At 62.1% G+C, this 19,130-nt stretch overlaps 1 protein-coding gene across 2 annotated transcripts in view; it reads left to right on the forward strand.

The window, feature by feature from the left end:
- Window positions 1–19,130, forward strand: part of INPP5A (inositol polyphosphate-5-phosphatase A) — a 157,449-nt gene that overhangs the window by 98,510 nt on the left and 39,809 nt on the right. For both annotated transcript variants that reach the window (XM_044240766.1, XM_044240767.1), the window contains exons 6-8: window positions 8,123–8,226; window positions 14,041–14,093; window positions 15,614–15,733. In XM_044240766.1, the coding sequence (XP_044096701.1) occupies window positions 8,123–8,226; window positions 14,041–14,093; window positions 15,614–15,733 (277 nt within the window). The remainder of the gene's footprint in view (window positions 1–8,122; window positions 8,227–14,040; window positions 14,094–15,613; window positions 15,734–19,130) is intronic.

Genomic DNA, 19,130 nt, shown 5'->3' on the forward strand with positions numbered 1-19,130 from the left:
AAACGAAGGCCTGCTTGGGTGGTGTCTCTTCCACGAGCCGGCGGTAGTGGTGGAGGGAGAGCCACCCTGCGCCCTCGGGCCGGCTCGCGTGCTGTGTGGGGCTCCTGGGCTCCTAAAGCCGGCCTTGGTCCCCGTGTCCCCGCACACGGGAGCCCAGCAGCCCCCGTGTCGTCCTGCTCGGCTGGGGCGTTGGGGCGACGCCCTCTCTTCACGCCACACGCGAGTCCTCGGCCTCCAGCTCGGCCCCGGAGGCAGATCCCATTAGTCCGAGGTGTCACTGAAGTTGTAATAGCCGTGGAGAGCGACTAATTATGTCCGTCGCTCAGATTCATTATCTCCGCTCACTTAGGAGACCGATCGCCTCTTCTGGAAGGGAGATGCAGAGTCGTCCCTAAGTTGCTTGGGCAGTGATTTCATCGATGTTAGGAACAGGATCCCAGCCAGCAGGATGATTTTTCATTGGCCCTATCGCCTGAGGGTTCTTTGCGCAGTTTGGAACCCAAGCATGTGGCTTTCCCACCGAGGAACTTGCTGGGGTAGCCTTGCAAACCTGGCGGGAGACGGGCCAGAGGCCATTGTCCCCACGATGCTACTAGACACTGGGTGCCCGGGCTGTGTTCTCCAGCAGCGGGACTGTGGGCGAGGGTGGGCAGAGGGGAGGTCTCCAGACCCCGCGTGCCCCAGGCGGAGCTGGAAGCAGAATGGGTTCCGCTCCTCCGAGCTCTGGCACGTAGCCGGGCCCCTGAACTTCTCCCTTCCTGGGAGTCACCGTTCCCCTGCACCTTGTGTCACTAGATCAGATCAGTCGTGACACACCCGGCTGGCCCGGGGTTTCTCGGAAACTGAGGAGATGTACATTTGACTCCCCAAGCCTCCTGCACGGCCCCCACGATGACGAGGGTGATGAGGGCAGACACGGTGGTGGGGACTGTGCCCCGAGCACGTCGGTGGCCGGCGTATGTGTTGCTTCGGTGGCGCTCTGATGCCGGACGTGGCGTCGCCGTCCACAGCACAGGTGCGGGACCCAGCGACACCCGGTCTCGGGAGCGGAAACGCCTACCGCTTGCGTCGTGGCCCCGGTTCGCCAAGGCTCACTCTCGTGCTTTGACTTAAGCTACAGCAGAAATGGTCGTGCATCTGTGAAAAGCTTGAATAAACTTTTTAAGAAGAAATAGCTGAATTTAGTACTTAGTTAGAAAGTTGAGGACTCCCCGAAGGTGTGGAGGAAAGGGATGTGCGTTTCTGGCCTGACGCCTGGAGAGCGTGGACGGTGCTGAGGGAATGGAGGGGCCGAGTCTCTCCGATCCCTTAGAGAAGCGAGGCCCCAGGGCTTGTGCGTCCCCACACTGGGGGGACAGGTGGGCGGACCCTGAGAGCCCCCAGAAGCTGGCGCTGGTGGGAGCTGGGGGGAGGCGGCGTGGAGGGCCCGAGGCTGGAGAGAGAAACTCCCCCCCAGGCCACCCCCTACTTCGGTGAGCACCGGCTGCAGGAGCCGCACCACGTCGTCATGGGGAAGGTCCGAGAAAAACCCCCTCGTGCTTCCGGTGGGGAAGAGGGAAGGAGCCATTTGGAAGGGTGCCAGGGTTTGTTCTTCCCGAAAGGCCTGCCCTTTGTGTTCGAGAGCTGCCCAGCAGGCCTGGGGGAGGCAGGGGTGACTTCAGCCTGACTTCAGCCTCCCCTGGCCTTCTGCGCTCCTCGAGGGGCCGTAGGGCTGCGAGCGCGTCAGAGGCTGCAGCTGGGCTCATGCTGGCGGAAGGACCACAGCAGGGTCACAGGACGATGGGACAGCGTCCTGCCCCAGCCACAGCGCCTGTCCCCACGGCAGACGTCACGGCAGAGCCTGCCAAGCCCACCGTCTGCTTCCGAAGGAGTCTCACGGGTGCGCAGAGTCAGCAGGGGAGCCCGGAACAGAACGTGGGCGGAGACGTCGGCCCCGAGTCCCTCCCGGAACACAGCCCGGCTCCTCACCAGCGCCTCGAAGGAAAGTCCCGTCGACCTCCGTTCTTTTTTCCAATTCCTTGTGCTTTGCTTTTAACCAGAGGCTCATCAGCCAAGTTGAGAAGGGGAAGATACCGTGTGCAGCCGCCCGCCGGGGCGTCTTCGGAACCGCGATGTCTGTGACGAGGTGTAGAGGGAAGCAGAAGCTCGCGAGACCAGATGCGTAACCAGAGTCCGAACAGAAGCTCCTGAATCAAAAGGGAAAGCTCAAAATACAGGACGTGAACAGAAATGGCCCTGACCTCCGATGGGCTCGCCAGCCTGGACGCGGCTGAAGACAGAGCCACGGGGCCAAAAGGGCGTCTTTGAAACTTTCCAAACTGAAAAGTAAAGAGAAAAAAACAGGACACAAAAGCAGAACAAGATCCCCAGCCCCACGGGACACACACAGAAGGCAGGCGTGTGCACGAAGGGAAGCAGCTGGGCAACCGAGAGAGAAAGGAACAAGACATATTTGCAGTCATGGCCCGGAATTTTGCAGAATTCATCACGGACGCCGAGCCATAGATCCAGAAAGCTCACCGGGGCCTGAGCAGACAGATGCCACACCCTGCACCTAAGCGTGTCTACACGAGCCGCGCAAAGTCCAAGACGGAGAGAGACCTTGAGAGAACAGGGCTGGGAGTGGGGGGGTGACCTAGAAAGCAACAAGGGAAAGAAAACATTGAACTTTTCTTCAGAAACCATGGAGGTAAAGAGAGGGGCGTGAAGTACTTCTGTTGGTAGAATTCTGTACGCAGCAAAGTTACCCTTCAGAAGTGAGCGAGCAAAGAACACTTTCTCAAACAAAAGCTGCAGGAACTTGTTTCCGGCAGACCCGTCATGCGGAAAAGGTTGAAAGTTATTTGACAAAAGGAAAATGATCGGGTCAGATGCGTACATCGATGTTAAGAAAGAAAGAGTGAGGGCGCCTGGGGGGGTGGCTCAGTGGGTTAAGCCTCTGCCGTCGGCTCAGGTCATGATCTCAGGGTCCTGGGATCGAGTCCCGCATCGGGCTCTCTGCTCAGCAGGGAGCCTGCTTCCCCCTCCCCTTTGCCTGCCTCTCTGCCTGCCTGCGATCTCTGTCTGTCAAATAAATAAATAAAATTTTAAAAAAAAGAAAGAAAAAGTGTAAAGGAAGGAATAAATGAAGGAAGAGCATTTCGTTTCTTACCATCCTTCATCTGATGTAACTTCTGTTCGGAGCGTCCCTAGCAACGCCGTGGGGGGTCAGTGAGACGAGTAAGCGTGGTGTCGGGCAGGCGGGGGAGAGGCGGGGGAGAGGCGCAGGGGTGCGGCGCGGCATGAGCGGGACTGGGAGGGGGGGCGTATAGTGCAGACCCGGCAGCCACTGAGGACTGTTAACGGAGTACAGCCGGCTAGTAACACAGGAGAGCGGACGGAGCCCCGTGAAATGCTCCATGTCACCAGAGCGGTCTGCGGAGAAAGGGGGTGACAAAGGCAGCAGGTGGAGACGGTGCCCACGAGGAGCTTCTCCGTGTGGCCCCCGCGGGGCTCCCTGCAGGCGCCAGCGCAGCAACTGCGCGGCTACGAGACGGAAACGGCCCGAGCGGTCAGGACGGAAAGACCCCGCCACGCGTTGTCTGCCGGCGGCCCGCGTAGGATCCGCAGACCCACGAAGACGACAGGTCAAGGGATGGAGGGAGAGGGTCCGCACGGACGCGAGTCAGCACGCCAGCGGAGCGGCGGCCCTTCCAGACACGGCGGACCCCAGCGCGAGGAGGGACCGGGGATCGAGAAGCCTGTTCATTACACAACCATGAAGGGGCCGGATCTCGAAGAAGACAGAACAGGTCTTACCGTGTACGCACCTGACCGCAGAGCATCACGACCCACGGGGGACGACCGACAGCTTCCGGGAGAGACGGATGAATCCAGTGTTGCAGGTGGAGACCTCAGGGCCCCTCTGCCGAAGACGGGCAGATCCAGCGGGCGGGATGGCCGAGGATGTCGTTCAACCCAACAGCACCATCGGTCGGCAGGGTCCGGCCGATGTCTGTAGAATATTCTCCCCAGCGAGAGCAGCACACACATTCTCCTCACGTTCCCCGGAGTGGCTACCACGGTAGACCATATTCTGGGCCACTAAATGCCACTCAACAAATTCAGAAGAACCGACGTCATGCAAAGGACCCTCCGGACCCTCCGACTTTCACACGAAATCGGCAACAGAGAGACGGCGAGAAAACCCCAAAATACTTGTGTCCGAAGTTCAGAAATAACAGAAGTAAAACCAGTGAATCATTGAAGTAATAATGAGTAAAAGTCTGTTGTGCACACATCAACAAGACAGCTTGCACACTCGAGCATTCAAACCAAAACACGGAGTGGGGCTCTGGGGTGTATTTTGGTGTAAGGCAGCCCGTGCCGCGTGGAGGCAGTGACTTTATTCATAGCAGCGATTGGTTATGGTATTAGAACTCTCTTAAATGATGGGAATAGGTTCGCCGCTACCTCGTTTCAACACTGGGAAACAGTGTAAGTGTTCACCATGATTTTTAGATAAATCTAAAGGAATGACCCACTTTAAATTAGTCTTGCAAAATAAGCTAATTTCCACTTTGTTTCTATGACCAAACTGGCTTTGTTCAGGGAACTTTAAAGGCTGGTCTCTCTTTGTTTTTTATTTTAACACTTGGATGTGAAACAACACACTTCCAGAATAGTACATGAGTCAGAATACGTCTCAAGAAATTTTGAAAATATTTTGAACTAAATGAAAGTGAAATAGAGCTTATCAGCATTTGTGGAATGTGGTGAAAGTATGTTCGTGGCATCAAATGTATGTGTTAGAAAAGAGGTGAGATTTAAAATCGCTAATCGAAGTGTCTGCCTTAGGAATCCAGAAGAGCAAAATAAATCCAAATCATAAGAAAAGAAATAATAAAAATTAGAGCACAAATCAATGAAATTGAAAACAGGAACTCACTAGAGAAAATTAGCAAAACCCAAAGCTGATTCTTTGAAAAGATCAATAAAATATTCTTCTAGTCAGGCTAACCAAGAAAAGAAAGAAAACACAAGTTACTGATAGTAGAGATGAGAGAGGGGCCATCACTACCGGCTGTGGACGTTGAAGGGCGATGAAGGTGTATGGGGAACGGGTCGTGCCTGTAGCTTGATGATGTGGAACGAGGCAGTTCCTTGGAAGGCGCAGTCGGCCAGATTCACACCTGGAGGACTCGGTGATCTGAATAGGCCTTTATCTGTTAAGGAAATTGAATCAATAATTAATAAACTCCTAAAAAAGAAAGCACGAGGTCTGATGGGTTCACTGTGAATTCTACCAAACACTAAAGGGAGAAATTATACCAGTTCTCGGTAACATCGTCCAGAAAATAGAAGCAGAGAGAACATTCCGACTCACTCTGTGAGCCAACATTCCCCAATACCAAAGCCAGAGAGTCCAGAAGAACAGGACCATCGGCCAGTATCTCTCCTGAACATGACGTGTAGAAACCCTCCACGTAGGGTCAGCGGCTTGAGTCCAGCAGCCTGTCGGGAGAGTCGTGCGCCGCGGCAACCGAGTTCACGCAGGTCTGCGAGTCCGGCTCTGCGTCTCAAAGTCGGTTAACGTGACACATCACGTCAGCGAGCCGAGGAAGGAAGCCGCGCGGCCACGTCAGCAGACGCAGAGCAGCGCTTGGCTGTGTGAGTCTGCCGCCTGTCCACGGCGGGTCCCTGCGACCCGGGGGGGACACCTCGGTAAGGAGCAGCTGGGGAAGCCCACGTCTCACATCACACGTCACGGTGAGAGCCTGGACGCTCCCGTCTGCGGTGCGGGCGTGCACTCTGCCCGGTTCCCTTCCGTATTGCACCGGAGGTCTTGGCTGTGCACGAAGACAAGAGGAGGAAGTAGAGGGTGTCCTGATGGGGGGCGAGGAATAAAACGGTCTTCGTCCTCAGTGACACGGTTATGTCGGACGTTTGAAAACCGGACAGACAAGCACGGTGGCAGGATACAAGGTTAATACACAGAAGCCAGTGGCTTTTCTGTACCAGCAACAAGACGTGGACTTGGGACTTAAAAACAGAAAACCATTCACATTAGCACACGCATAAAAGTCAGACCTAGACATAAACGTAGCAAAACATGGACAAGATTAACATGAGGGAAACTGCAGAGCTCTGCCAAAATCAAAGACGATCGGAGTCAGCCGAGCGCTGTCCCACGTTCCTGGGCAGGCGGACGCAACCTTGTCAGCGCGTGGTTCTTCCCTGCTGGGCCCCCGAGACGCTGCCGTCGCTGTCGAATTCCGGCGGGTTGCGTTGTCGACACCGAGCGCCCGTGCGGACAGCGGCGAGCGGCCGCGCCGCGGGACAGACCTGGGGGGGGGGGGCGCGTGCTTCCCGCCCGACGTCCGCTGCCGAGCCGTGCTGGGGGTTCGCGCGGCCGAAACTGCTCTGCTCGTTCACAGAGCCCGGGCCGCTTTGAGGCGATGAGGGTGTTGTCCGAAGCAGAAATGCCTCCCCGCGACAGTCTCCTCTCCCCGGCTCGGTGGACACGGAGCCCTGTGGACTGCGTGCCCCACCGAGGACCGTGGGCGTCCGTCCCGGGGGCGCCCGTGGCCGGCAGCCTGTGTCATGACGGGCATGGCTGCGGGAGCCGGAGGAAGAGCCCAGGAGAGACCAGGCTGAGCCGGGCCTTTGCTGGGGGCTCGGTGCCAGGAGGGAGCAAGAGAAGGTGCTGGGTGGGAAGGGAGGAGGGCCAGGCGTGTCAGGAGCCCACACGGCCGGCCGAGGCCCCGGGAGGACCATCCCACCGCGGGCGGGGCGCACGGCCCGCACTCCCCGGGCGTGGTTCACAGCCCCGCGGAGCTGCCCTGTGCTGGGCCGTGTGGCCCTGGCCTCCTCACGTGGACGCTTACGCTGCCAGCTCCCGGGGTGCCGACGGCGGACACTGCTGTCCACGCACCAGCACGGACACGGATGGGCGGCTCCGGGAAGGGCCTCCCGCCTTGGACGCGCTTCTGCGGCGTTTCCGGTGGCGGTGGGTGTCGGGAACGGGAGCACGGCCACGTGGTGGTCACTTTCTCACTGACACAAGCCCAGCTGCCCCCGGCTAATGGGGTTTGTCCTGTGTCCCCCCACGGGCCTCTGGAGGCCACGGTGACTGGTGAGGGGACAGAACCACAGGCCGCAGTCACCTCGGTGATCGTCCTGTGTTTGGGAACAAGACCAGGAGTGTGCAGCTCTGCGTTTGGGGACAGCTCCATGTCCCTGCTCTGTCCTGAGTTCCCTCCTTCACCAAACATCCGTCTCCTCCCGTCCTGCGCCGGTGCGGCTGACCGTTGGAGCCCCTGCCTGCCAGTGTTCCGCTTTGACCTGGGGTTCACTGTCCCCCCAAACATGCAGTGGCCAGAGCTTTGTCCCCAGATGCCGCACATGGATGTCATTCCCGCTGTCCGCTCCCATGAGTGGGTCCGAGAGCTGCAGGTGTGGGGGCCGGGGGACGGGAGCGCGACCCCACAGAAGTGGGCAGCACGCTTCATCCTTGTCCTCCAGCAGCCTCTTAACGGCCGGGAGCGTCACCTGGTCCCCGGCACGGGGGCAGCCATCTGGGCCCGCTGCCACCACACTCCCGGCATGGCGTCCTGTGGGGGCCCCTTGGGAGACCCCACTATGGGCGTGGGGTGACCCGTCGGCGGAAAGAAGGGGCCTGGCCTGGGTATGAGAGGACTAGACCACGCCCTGTGCACAGGGGTGTCGGCCCGGGCACGCCGTCCGGGGAGCACCCCACGCCGTCCTGCCTCCGTCTCCGCCTCAGGAAAAACTCCTCCCGGACGCGAGTGATGTCGGCTGCATGTGCGGAGGAGATCGATGTCCCTAAGTAAATTCGTGTGACGGTGTGAGCGAAGGGTTGTTCTGCAGCTGTCCTCAACGTAGTCACGGTTTTAACAGAGGAGGCCAATGAGCCCTTGTAAATCTGCGGCCGGAGGTCTGAGAGGGCGACGGAGCGGCGTGTCGGGCTCCGGGTCGTGCAGTGCGGATTGACGAGCCACCGGCGTCCCCGGGGCCGCGGACCCTCCCCTCCCCGGGTGCCCCCTGCGCTCCCTGTGGGGCTGCACGGGCTGGGTGGGATGCGGCCGGAGGTCATTCACGTCCCCCCTCTGCTCTCTTCCAGCCAAGAAGTATAAAAAGGTCACGGGCAAAGAGATCTACTCGGATACGCTGGAGAGCACGCCCATGCTGGAGAAGGAGAAGTTCCCGCAGGACTACTTTCCCGAGGTGCGTCCCGGCCGCCGGCCCCCGGCCCGCTCGCCCTCAGAGCACGCGCCTCAGTGAGGACGCGTGGGCGCGCAGGCCTCGTGGGTCCGGGGAGGCCCATCCCCGGCTGGCGACGCGCTCCCGCAGGCCGCCTTTCCGGGGCTTCTCGGGCCCGCGCGGTCCGTGTGGCGGTCTTCCCGAGGAGCGGACCACCACGTCCACGCGGACCACCACGTCCTGTGACCATCATTTCCAGGCAAAGGAACCCTCCCCGTGTGAGGTGGGACAATCACGATCCGCTGGTTGTGGGCTCTGGAGAGGGAGCAGGTGCGGCTGGCCAGGGACGCGGCCGCGGGCGCAGGGTGTCCCCCGGGGAAGGCTGGGTGAGGCCTCGACACCGTTACCCGCGGTGCTCGTCTATTTCCATCGGGTTTCGGTGCGTTCTTGGGGGGGCGTTCCTTGCACGCACGCGGTCATCGCACGGCCCCGGTCATCTCCGACTCAGGTGTTCTCGGTCTGGGGTCTGCTGAACCCTGTGACTCGCGCGCTGACCCGGAGTCGCTGCCTGTCCTTCCGTCATCCGAGATCACGGGGGCGCGGGCGTCTGTGACTGAAGCATCGGGACGGTGGGCTCCCCCGCACAGCGGAGGTTGGCTCAGCGCAAGAAGGATTGCCCCGTCAGGTCTGTCCGCGCGAGGCCTGCCCACCGTCCGCGGAGACGCCCACCCACACTTGGAGCTGATTTCCAGCAAGGCCACGGCTGTATTAACGTGTTTATGGTCCGGGGTGAAGGAACTGCGGCCGCTGCCGTGAGGGACGGACGCAGATCCCTCGTCGCTCGTCCCTGAGCCAAGGACGCAGTGTTGGGGGCTGGCCTCTGTCCTGGCTGTCCCAGCCCCCACGGTCCCCTCTCCTCCTGACATTGCGATGCGGCTAGAAAGCTCCGAAGCCGTGGAGTGGATCCTGGCGTCTTTCTGCCCATCTCTCCGGGACTGCTGTCCCCTTGCAGACGCCGAGGGTCAGAGTCGGCATAGAGCTGAGCGGGGCCACTGAGAGTGACCACGGGCCCTAGTGGAGACAGCGGCTGGAGAGAGCCGGGGCCTCTGCAGCACGGCAGAGCAGCTCTGACGGGCTCGGGCGGCTTGGGAGCAGGTATCCCTGCGTCTTCGCCACGGGGTGTTGCCCGGCACACAGTGGCTGAGAAGCCCCCAGGCTCCTCTCTGCTCCGGCGGCTCCGAGCCTCGGGGCCGCCCGGCTCCTCCATCCTCAGCCCAGAGCCCGACTGGCCCAGGACAGCACTCACTTGTGCCTGGCGGCTGGCTGGGGTGTACCCCCAAGGGTTAGACACAAGGGGCCGTGTGCCTGAGAGAGGCAGGACTCGGGGTGGGGGGCGCCGGTGTGATGACCCGGGGACAGGTAGGGATGCGTCTGAGGCTACCCCCGGCAGGGCCATCTGTCGATGGCGTCCGGCCGCCTGGAGGCTGTGGACCAGCGCTTGCTGGGGCGTGAGCGGCCCTCGGTTCCCAGCCTCTATGCGGAAGAGCTGAGCAGTGCCTCTGCGAGCGCAGGGGGCTCACAGGCTCCCGGACGTGGCTTCCGCAGGCCGGGCTCCGTGCAGTGGGGGGCGTGGCATCTGCCGCAGGCTCACACTCACTCCCTGAGGGCAGGACACGCGCCGATCACTCCCTGCGTGACTTCTTATATGCGGGCTCACTTCCCGGGTCCCTCTTCCTCCCAGCACTGGGCCCCCTCGTGCTCAGAGCCCAGGTCCCTAGAGGCCCCCGAGGTCAGCTGTGAACTGTGATGCCACCAGGGAAGAGGACCGCGTGGCCGGTGCCACGTCCCTCTGGCGCCGGAGGAAGGGGAGAGCCTGCTGGTGCCCCCACACCGGACGGCCCACAGCTAATCGGACGCCTGCGGAGCCCCCGGCCCCCGAAGTTCTGTCCAACCCTGCAGGACAGCCGGCCTTCTCCTGAGGGGCTCCCTGCTCCCTGGCCCTCGGGCTGTTTTCTGGGCCCGGCGCCTGCAAACACCGGCTTCCTAGACTGTGGCACATGGGGGACCCTGTGGCCTGGCCTGGATCCCGACTCTTCCCTCTGCTGGCCCAGGCCCTGTGCGTGAGGAGGCTTGGGGCTGGGGTGCGTGTGGGTCAAATGTAGTCTCGGGCTTCAGGTGCGCTGTCCCACGTCCTGCACACCTTCCCGAGGGCGGACGCCCCCAGGGGCATCTGTGTCCGTGAGGTGCCCGTGGCTCCGTGGGGGTGCTGACAGCCAGTGGCCGCCTGTCTCCCGTGAGAGAAGTGGGGGGTCCCGGGTGACCATAGCCCCACGCACAGGCAAGAGAACATTTTCTGGAAGGAAAAGTGGGGTGTTTGTGGGCAGACCCTAGTCTCTCTACTGGAGAGCAGCGTGTTGCTGGGACTCTGGTGAGCCCCAGAGCAGCGGCCCCGGCCTCCTGGGGTCGCCGTCCTTCCTTGGTTTGACGGGATGTCGCCGCACGAGAAGTTGCGTCTGGTGTGTGCCGTCCGCCCACACGTGGATGAAGCAGAAGCGAGCGTGGCTCAGCGCACAGAAGGAGAAGCTTCTTTCACAAAATACTGAGGCTTCGCGCGTCATGTCAGTGCCGTGCTTCTCCGGCGTGCAGCGGTCCGTGTGTGCCCTGCGGCCGCGGCTGGGGGTGCCCCGGGGGTGCCGTGCGGGCGGGGCTGGAGGGCGTGTGCCTGCCTGGTGCCGGCCCTGCTCTCCAGCCCCTGAGCCGATCCTTTAGCTTTACTGGAGCACGTTTGGGGGAGAGAATGAGTCTGAGCCCGATTTCTTCTCTTCTGTTACTCTCGCGTAAGGGTGATCTAAGTGTAATTACCTCGATGAAGGCAAACGCGATTCCAAACAACCACAGCCCGCTGCGCGCAAAACTAACAAAACTTTCTGTGCTGATTTATGGGTGCGTTTGGCTCGGCATGAATTTCAAATGCCGCCTCTGGGAGCCGCACTCCAGGTAATGTGAGACCATTTTTAAAAAGCAGATTTGTGTAGTCGATCAGGGCCGAGGCATTTTTTCCCTCTCGCCCGTAGTGAGAAATTGGTTGTTACCATAGATCACAGGGACTGCTCCGAGCTCTTATGAAAGATGGATTAATTTCACTAATGCTGCAAAGCGGGGCTTTCACCGGCAAGGCTGCGTGCTGATAACCTCCCCACAGCCTCCCTTTTCTCCACGCTGATTTATGCCGTCCTTTAGTGGATGAACCGTCCTGCACTCTCCATCCATCTGCCGGCTAAAGGAATCCTATTAACAGGGTCTGAGCGGGGACTTCATACCGCAAGGTGAGTGATGTGACGCAGCCCGCCCCCCAGCCCGGCGTGACGTGGTTTCATTCCACGGCGACAGCCTCTCAGCAAGCAGGGTGGGCACCCGGCCCCTGCTGCCCATGCATGGTCGCCCGCCGGGAGTTTCGGAAGGTGCCTGGTGACCGGAAAGTTCCTGCACGTGGATGGAATGGAACCGATCAGTCTGCATTTGAGGGAACCCCCAGCCTGTGACGGAGGCGCCGTCTTCCCCGGTGCAGGTCCTTGCGGGCGCAGGACAGCCGTGTGCGTGTGCACTTCCGTGGGACGTAGTGCGGGGAAGCCTCCCCAGGCAGGCACTTGTGCCCCCTGATGACGGGGTCCCAGCCCCGCCCTGCCCCTTTGCGGCCCGGGCGAGCGTCCCTGATTTGGGACTCAGCCACAGTAGTGAAGGGAAGTCCCAGCAGGGTCTGTGGGGATCCCAGTCCTGGTTCTCCCGGCAAGGAGCCGGCGGTGGCGTGCGGGTGACCGTGTCCAGCTCTGGCTCTGCTCCGTCGGTCAGCGGTGACCGTCACGGTGACTGTTGTGGCGTTGTCACGACTCCGTGGCCCTCGGGCGGGGAGGGGGGCACCAGGGGTGAGGACGACGGTTTCCGGAAGGGCTCCTGATGCAGCCCAGCGACGCCCAAGGACACGCGATCACCCATGGAGCCCAGGCACCAACAGGTCAGCGCGTCGCAGGCCCGGGGAGTAGCCCCACGTTTCCGCCTGGGAGATCACTCAGAAATGCAGCCCGAGCGCACGCGTGATGAACTCACCTCAAAGTGAAGGATTTTCTACAAACTCTTAGTTAGGATATTTGGACGTATTAATGATGTTTTACTGTCAAACTCTTTTGAGATTTATTTGCAATGTAATACAAAACCTTAAATTTAGTTAGAATTCTGAACTTAACAGCTTTTACAAATCTTTATTATATTAGAAAAAGCAACACATGTGTTTTATGTGCGTTTCCTAATAATGTTAAACAACATTCCCTTATTGTGGACAATTTAAACGTCTAAAAACAATACACACGTGGCGTCTGTTGGAGGTGCGCACGTGGGGCGCGTACGGAGACCTTAGCTAACTCAGAACTGACCATTGAGAATCATTAATTTTTGGTTCATTACATCAAACTTACAAATGCCTTCCAGTTTTAATGGGCAAGACCCGTGGTGGTCAGGTCAGGTCCCGCTTGGGGGCTCAGCGGCTCAGCCCGGCACCAGGCTGGGGCGTGGGGTCTCACGGGTCCTGGCCACAGCCGCGCTGCTCGTGTGGAAGCGGGGGGGGGGCCCACCCTGTCCTGTCCTCCGACACGCACACCCACACCAGGTCCTGTGGGTGCGTCGGGAGAGCAAGGACCACAGCCTCACGGAGCGTGCATGCCGGCAGAGCGTCCGTGATTGTGCAAGAGAGGAGGGAGAGCCCGGGCCGGAGCCAGGAAGGGCTGTTGGGCTCAGCCTGGCGAGCTTGGCGGGGGCCGGGGGTGTGCAGTGGACGCTCGGCCGTGGGAGACTCCAGAGCTTCGGGATTTGCACCTGGAGGTCATGGTGACCTTGAAGACAGCACCCCCAAGCAGGGCATCACCAGAGGAACCAAGCTGGGCACCTTGTGAAGCTGGTCCCAAGGGAGGGAGCAGGACAGTGGCTGAGGGGAATGAGGGGTCAAGCAGGGGGTTTCAGCTGCTGAATTACTCCATTAAATAAAGAATCGCCACTGAGGTGTCTAGAGCCTCCGATTCTGGACTCACGCTTTCCGCCAGCGTTTTGCTGCGGTTACCACGGGGACCGTGAGCTCAGGCCCCTGAGGTCACCACAGCCATCCTTCCGTCCTCCCCCTGCCCTCCCCCTCCGCGCCCCCCCAGCTGCTCCTGCCCACACAGCAGAGGGACAGGCCCCTGGGGCTCGGGGGACTGCACATGTCCATCCAGCTTTCTAAAGTGTTGGCAGACTGGGGCTTCAGGGGGTTCTCCTCAGTGCCTCCTGGGGCTCACAGGGTGTGGGAGCTGGAGCCCCGCTCTCACGGCCTGGGCTGGGAGCTGCCCCGTCTGGCGTGGCTGTTGAAATGGGACGAATCCAGACAGCACGGACCGTGTGCCGCGCTCGATGGCCCTGCTAGCCGTGGCTCCCGTGTGGGGCAGCAGGTCACGGCGCGACACCCACGTCCCCGCCGGCATGAGCAGGGTGCACGAGACGGTCACCCGCGCCGGACGAGGGCAACGTCGGCACAGGCGCCGGGCACGGGTAGGCCGGCCTCTGCTCAGCCAGGCCACCCTCGCCAGGAAGATCGCGCTGGCCGGTGGTCCCGAACCTGCCCTCCCGGGCGCGGAGCGTGAGGCGCTGGGGCGAGCCTCGTGCGGGGCGCCTGCCCCCCCGGCGCTGAGCAGAAGCCTCCAGTGGACGGATGGGCGTTGGCTTTTCTGACTGAGAAGCATCTCGGGTGCCCCCCCGGCTTGTGTCCGTCCCCGACCCCTTTTCAGCCGGCTTATTGTGCACCTGTTTGTTTTTCAGTGCAAGTGGTCGAGGAAAGGCTTCATTCGGACGCGGTGGTGTGTCGCGGACTGGTACGTTTGTCGTGGGGACTGTTGCCTCCTCCAGAAACTTCGGGATGCTTCCCCGGCTTTGTGTGCTGCACCCGTGCTGTGGCCGCATGTCCCGTCACAGGCTGCCCGCCCGCTTTGTTTCCGGATACCCGGTGTGACACGGTGCCATTGCCTGGTCCCCGAGTCCGGGGTCCCGGTGCAGGCCCAACACAGGCCCCAGAGCTTCCTCCCGTGGGCACCGGTGTCCAAGTGCCCCCCAGGCAGCCCTCCACAGGCCATGGTCAGCTGCCATGGCACAGAGCACAGGGAAGGCAGACCCCCCAAGCCGACCTTCGGGCCTGGCCTGCCCGGGGCTGCTGTCTGTCTGCAGCGGCCGCTTGCCTGCTGCCCCAGTAGAAGCTTCAGAAACCCCACACCTGGTCTCCTCATGTGAGCCCCCTGGGACCATGGGTCTTAAGTCCTAGAGCCGCGTGTGTCCCATAAGCAGCTGTCAGAGGCCTTCAGTCAGCTGAGGGCACATCCAGACGGGTGGGGGCACTGAGTGCCTGCCAGATGTCCCGTCCGAGGCAGGCCCTCAGCCACCCCTGTGGTTGGCACAGTGCCCTCCCTGGGGCCCTTGGGCACCTCTCCCTGGGGCAGGGGGCAGGGAGGGGGGACGAGGAGCTGCAGACTCTGACGGTCCAGCAAGTGCCCTTTGCCCTCACTCACGCACCACTGGCCGCCGCGGCACAGTGTGGGCACCGGAGGGTGTCCTGGGGTCCCCGTGAGAGTGAGAGGATTGGCCTCCCCCGGCCGCCCGCCGCCCCGGGAAATGGCTGTGAGCTTGGCACATGCGTCTCACGGGGACCTCGGCCTTGCAGCCCGGGCACTGTGACAACCGCGGCATACGTGTGGGCACGCTGACCTCCTTGTGAGAGCACTCGTCTCCCGCGATGCCCGGGGGTCTCCGTGCGGCGGGAGGCTGATGGCCAGGATCTCCCTGCCGTGGGGACTCCCTGCTGCGGGGACCGCCTGCTGCGGCGTCTCCCTGGGGCCGCCTTGCCGCCGTGGGCCTGGGGGCTTCTCACCTAGAAGGAACCGAGTTGTGCCCCTCCTCCGGGGTCCCAGCCTCACGGGGAGTGGCCTACAGCTCCCCGGGCACCGGCCACATGCCCGCTGCCCTGCCTGGGGTCTAGGCCCCGGTCTCTGCTGCCTCCTCCTCTTCCCCCCGCTTCCTTCCCCTCCCCTTGTTTCTCCTCCCCCTCCTCCCTTCCTCCTGTTCTCATCCTTCTGCTCCCTCCTGGTGGGGGAGACTTGAAACAGCCCCTTCCCTGCTGGCCCGGTATATTTACAGACTGTGAGGTCGTGTGTGCCCTGCTCGGACTAGGCAGGGGATGTGCTCTGGGGGGACATGAAGCGGCCGAGGAGGACAGGGCTGGGCGCAGGGGGTGCTGCGTGCTGTGACCCTCAGGCCCAGGCCCCACGACATCCTGGGGAGCTGGGCCACGTCGTGTGGCCTGTGGACCAACCCTCTGTCAACATGTGTCCTTCTGTCCCCGCAGTGCCTTTGACTTGGTCAACATCCATCTTTTTCATGACGCTTCCAATCTGGTCGCCTGGGAGACGAGCCCCTCGGTGTACTCGGGGATCCGGCACAAGGCCCTGGGCTACGTGCTCGACAGGTAGGTGCCGCGCCGCCCCTCCCGCCCACCTCCTCCGAGGACGGCGGCTCGCGCCCTCTCAAGGCCCTTGCTGCCCACGTTGGTTGTTTCCTGTTTGCCGAAATACGAAACCCGCGGATGCTGCCCCACATCCCAGCCCCAGTCCCAAGGCTTGTGCGGGCTCAGCCAGACAGACCTGAAGGCGGGGGCTGCCTCCCGGAGAGCGAGGCAAGCGTACAGAGACGGCCGCGGGAGCACCCACGCTTTGGCCCAGGGCGCGGGGACGCTGCTGCATGTTCTGCCGACCGCAGGCGGGCCTTTCCATGGCTCCGCTGGGCTCGGGGCCCCGGGTTTGTGGGCCTGGAGGCCTCGCAGTCCACCTGCCCCGGCTCCTACGGGCCTGTTTTCGTTCCGTCCGCTCCTCGCGCTCCCGCTGGGCTGGACCCCACGTGGCCGGCTGCCCGCGCATGCCCGCGCTGCGTGTCTGTGGTCTCGTTGCGACCGTGCTGGCGGTCAGGACTGGTGAGCACCTGGGAAGGGAAACAGCCCCTTGCTCTACGACCAGCAGTGGGTGTTGTTTGGTCCTGGGCCAGCATCCCTCTTGGCTTGCTGAGAACCGCTGTCCGGTTCTGCCTAGTCCTCAGGTCAACCCTCAGGTCACAGTCCTGCCAGCTTCCATGCCCCCAGGGATGTCAGCGACCCACTCGGCCTTAGGAGAGCTGTCCCCATTTCTGCTCAGGCAATCTCAGATTTCCCTGGGGGCCCTGCCCCACCCCACCTCTGCTCCATCCCAGGGCACGGAGCTGGGCATCCGCGGACATGTGCCAAGAACTTAGACTCTGACCGCTGACCCCTCCCTCCTGCACCCAGCACCGCCCCGGCCCCGGCCGCCCACTCCACACACACACGGCCCTCCGGGGCTGCTCGCGGGACTCAGCCGGGGCGTGCTCTGCACAGGGAGCTCTCGGCCTCGTGCCGTCAGGGTCACATCTGGGGACCCTGGCTCCTGCCGCCCCTGCTAGGTCCGCTCGGAGGAACTGCATATGAGACTCGGGTCCGTTTGCTTCTGCTGCTGCTCCCGCGTGGAGGGCCTTGGCCGTCAGCCCAGAGCAGGCTCTGTGTTGGCCCCCTGGGCCCCGGCTGAGCTAGGCTCAGAGGCGGTTCGGACGCCTCGGATACTGCAGGGGCCCGGTGGTCTGAGCCGGCCTGAAGCCTGGGCATGGGCAGCTGAGTCCCAGCCCACGCCCACCGCGCGGAGCTCCCCCCGTCCCGTTCCCACGCACACCCGCTCCGGAGGGCCCCGAGCATGCAGGGCTCCGCAGCCGCACATCTGTGCTGGGGGAACGCCGGCACTGCCCGGGCCGGTCAGGACACCTGGGTGGGCCCTGGCCAGCCATCTCCCGGAGGGGCCAGGAAGGCAGGGATGTGCGAGGGAGCGGCCCTCAGGGGAGGGCACACCTCGGGAGAACCGTGGGCCGTCTCCCCGGCCTGAGCTGCTCCGGTGGGTGGGAGCCGGGACCCTGTGTGGGCCTTCCGGCCGGCTGGACTCTGTGCACCCGCCCGCCGGCACCTCCCGCAGAGTCTGGGGGTCAGGATGGACCCAGAGCGGTCTGGTCTGGGTGACTGCAGCAGGCTGTCCGCGGGGGGACGGACCCCTGAGCGGTCTGGTCTGGGTGACCGCAGCAGGCTGTCCGCGGGGGGACGGACCCCTGAGCGGTCTGGTCTGGGTGACCGCAGCAGGCTGTCCGCGGGGCCGGCCGCTGCAACGTGTCGTCGCCCTGCGCTGCTCCTCGTGGCCTCCGGGAAAGCAGCCGTTGGCTTTGGGGCACTTTTTTGCGACTGTGCGTTCCCATGAATCGCTTCTGTGCGGAGCTCAGCCCGCTGCAGAGCCGGACCTCCGCGGAGCAGGGCCGGGCCGCCCCGCACAAAGGGCAGCTCTGTACGGGTGCTGACTGACGGGCCGTCCTTTCATCGGGCGCCTAACCTTTTGGCAGCCACCAGCAGACTGCATTCTGCTTCGCCGATCGGGAGGACAATGCCACGCTGGCCCTTTGAATGGACGCTGCCACCAACAGTGCCCCATTCACGGCGTTGGGAACCTAAGGGAGCATTGTCCGCCGTGCTCTGGGGGGACGCGGGGAGACAGCAAGGAGGCTTTTGCGAGGGGAGCCTGCCTGGTTCCAGTTTCACCTCCCCGTGGCGTCAGACCCGGCCAGAAGTGGCCCAGCGGCCCCGCATACCGTCCCCCCGGGCCGCCGGACGGAGGCCTGGGTGAAAGCCCGGAGGCACCGAGCGCTACGGGGACAACTTTTCTGTAAATCCAAGATTGTTCCGCAACGAAAACATAGTGTACGGAAACCCACGAGGTAAAGCGTTTGTCTGCAGCGTGCAGACTCCTGGGAAGCGATCGCCCCCGGCAGTGCCGACAGCGAATGCCACGGGGCGCCTCGCGGAGGATGTAGCCGCTGTGCTGGCGCGGACCCCGGCCGGGCTCACCTGGACAGGACCCCTGGCTGACGTCAGCACTAAGAGAGCACAGGCTGCGGGCCCTCTGGGATTTATACAAATAATAATTTTAATGTTTCTTGTGCGGTTCATGAATATTTTGCTTTTCGTGCGTGATTAGGAGAGCGTCCGCCTGGGCCCCGGGTGCACCCGGGGACCCGTCCTCCTGCGGGAGCGCGTGCCCCCGGTGCCGACGGCTGCGCACGGTTGAGCACTCCGGGCGCGTTCTGTGGCTGAAACCGGGCGGGGAGCTTGGAGCACCGTTCCTCCTGAGCCGCCAGCGCCACAGCTTCCTGACGGCTCCCCAAGCTTTTGGCCGTGAAATGGGATTTTTTTCCACAAGTGACAGGGCTCTTCTGTGCCCCCCTTTGAAACGTGGCCTGGCTTAGTCCAACAAAACATTCTACGTTACAACTGTGAAATCTCGGCATGAAGCGCCCCGTTGTCCCCCATTATTTCCTCAGAAACACAGTCCATTGTCCTGGCGCTCAAGTTAATTTGATCAACATTGGGACATTTAACTTTTATGTCCAGGCAAAAGAGCTGTTTCATGCTCATTTTGGGCATTCAAAGGAAATGATTGCCAGAAAAATAATGTTGCTCCGAACAATTGGGAGCAATTAGTTTCCCAGGGAGAGGCGATGTGATGCGGCCGCCGCACCGCTCCCCTTTGTGGCCTCCTGGGCGGCCATCAGTCAGCTGTCAGCTGCTCAAAGACCCTCCAACCTAAACGTTTCTCTTCAGGCAGTTCCCAGAATCGCCCGGCTGTTCAGCAGAAGAAAAGCCGCTGCGTCTCTAGGCAGAGGCGAGCACAGCGCTGAAGACTGGGGTCATTCGGGACAGTCCCCTGCGTGGCCAGCTCCTGCTCCAAGTGCCCGTGGGCTGCTGGACGTGCACATGTCCTCTGCGGTGT

This window comes from Neovison vison, chromosome 2 (genome assembly GCF_020171115.1).
Source record: "Neovison vison isolate M4711 chromosome 2, ASM_NN_V1, whole genome shotgun sequence".
In the NCBI taxonomy this organism is placed as follows: Eukaryota; Metazoa; Chordata; class Mammalia; order Carnivora; family Mustelidae; genus Neogale; species Neogale vison.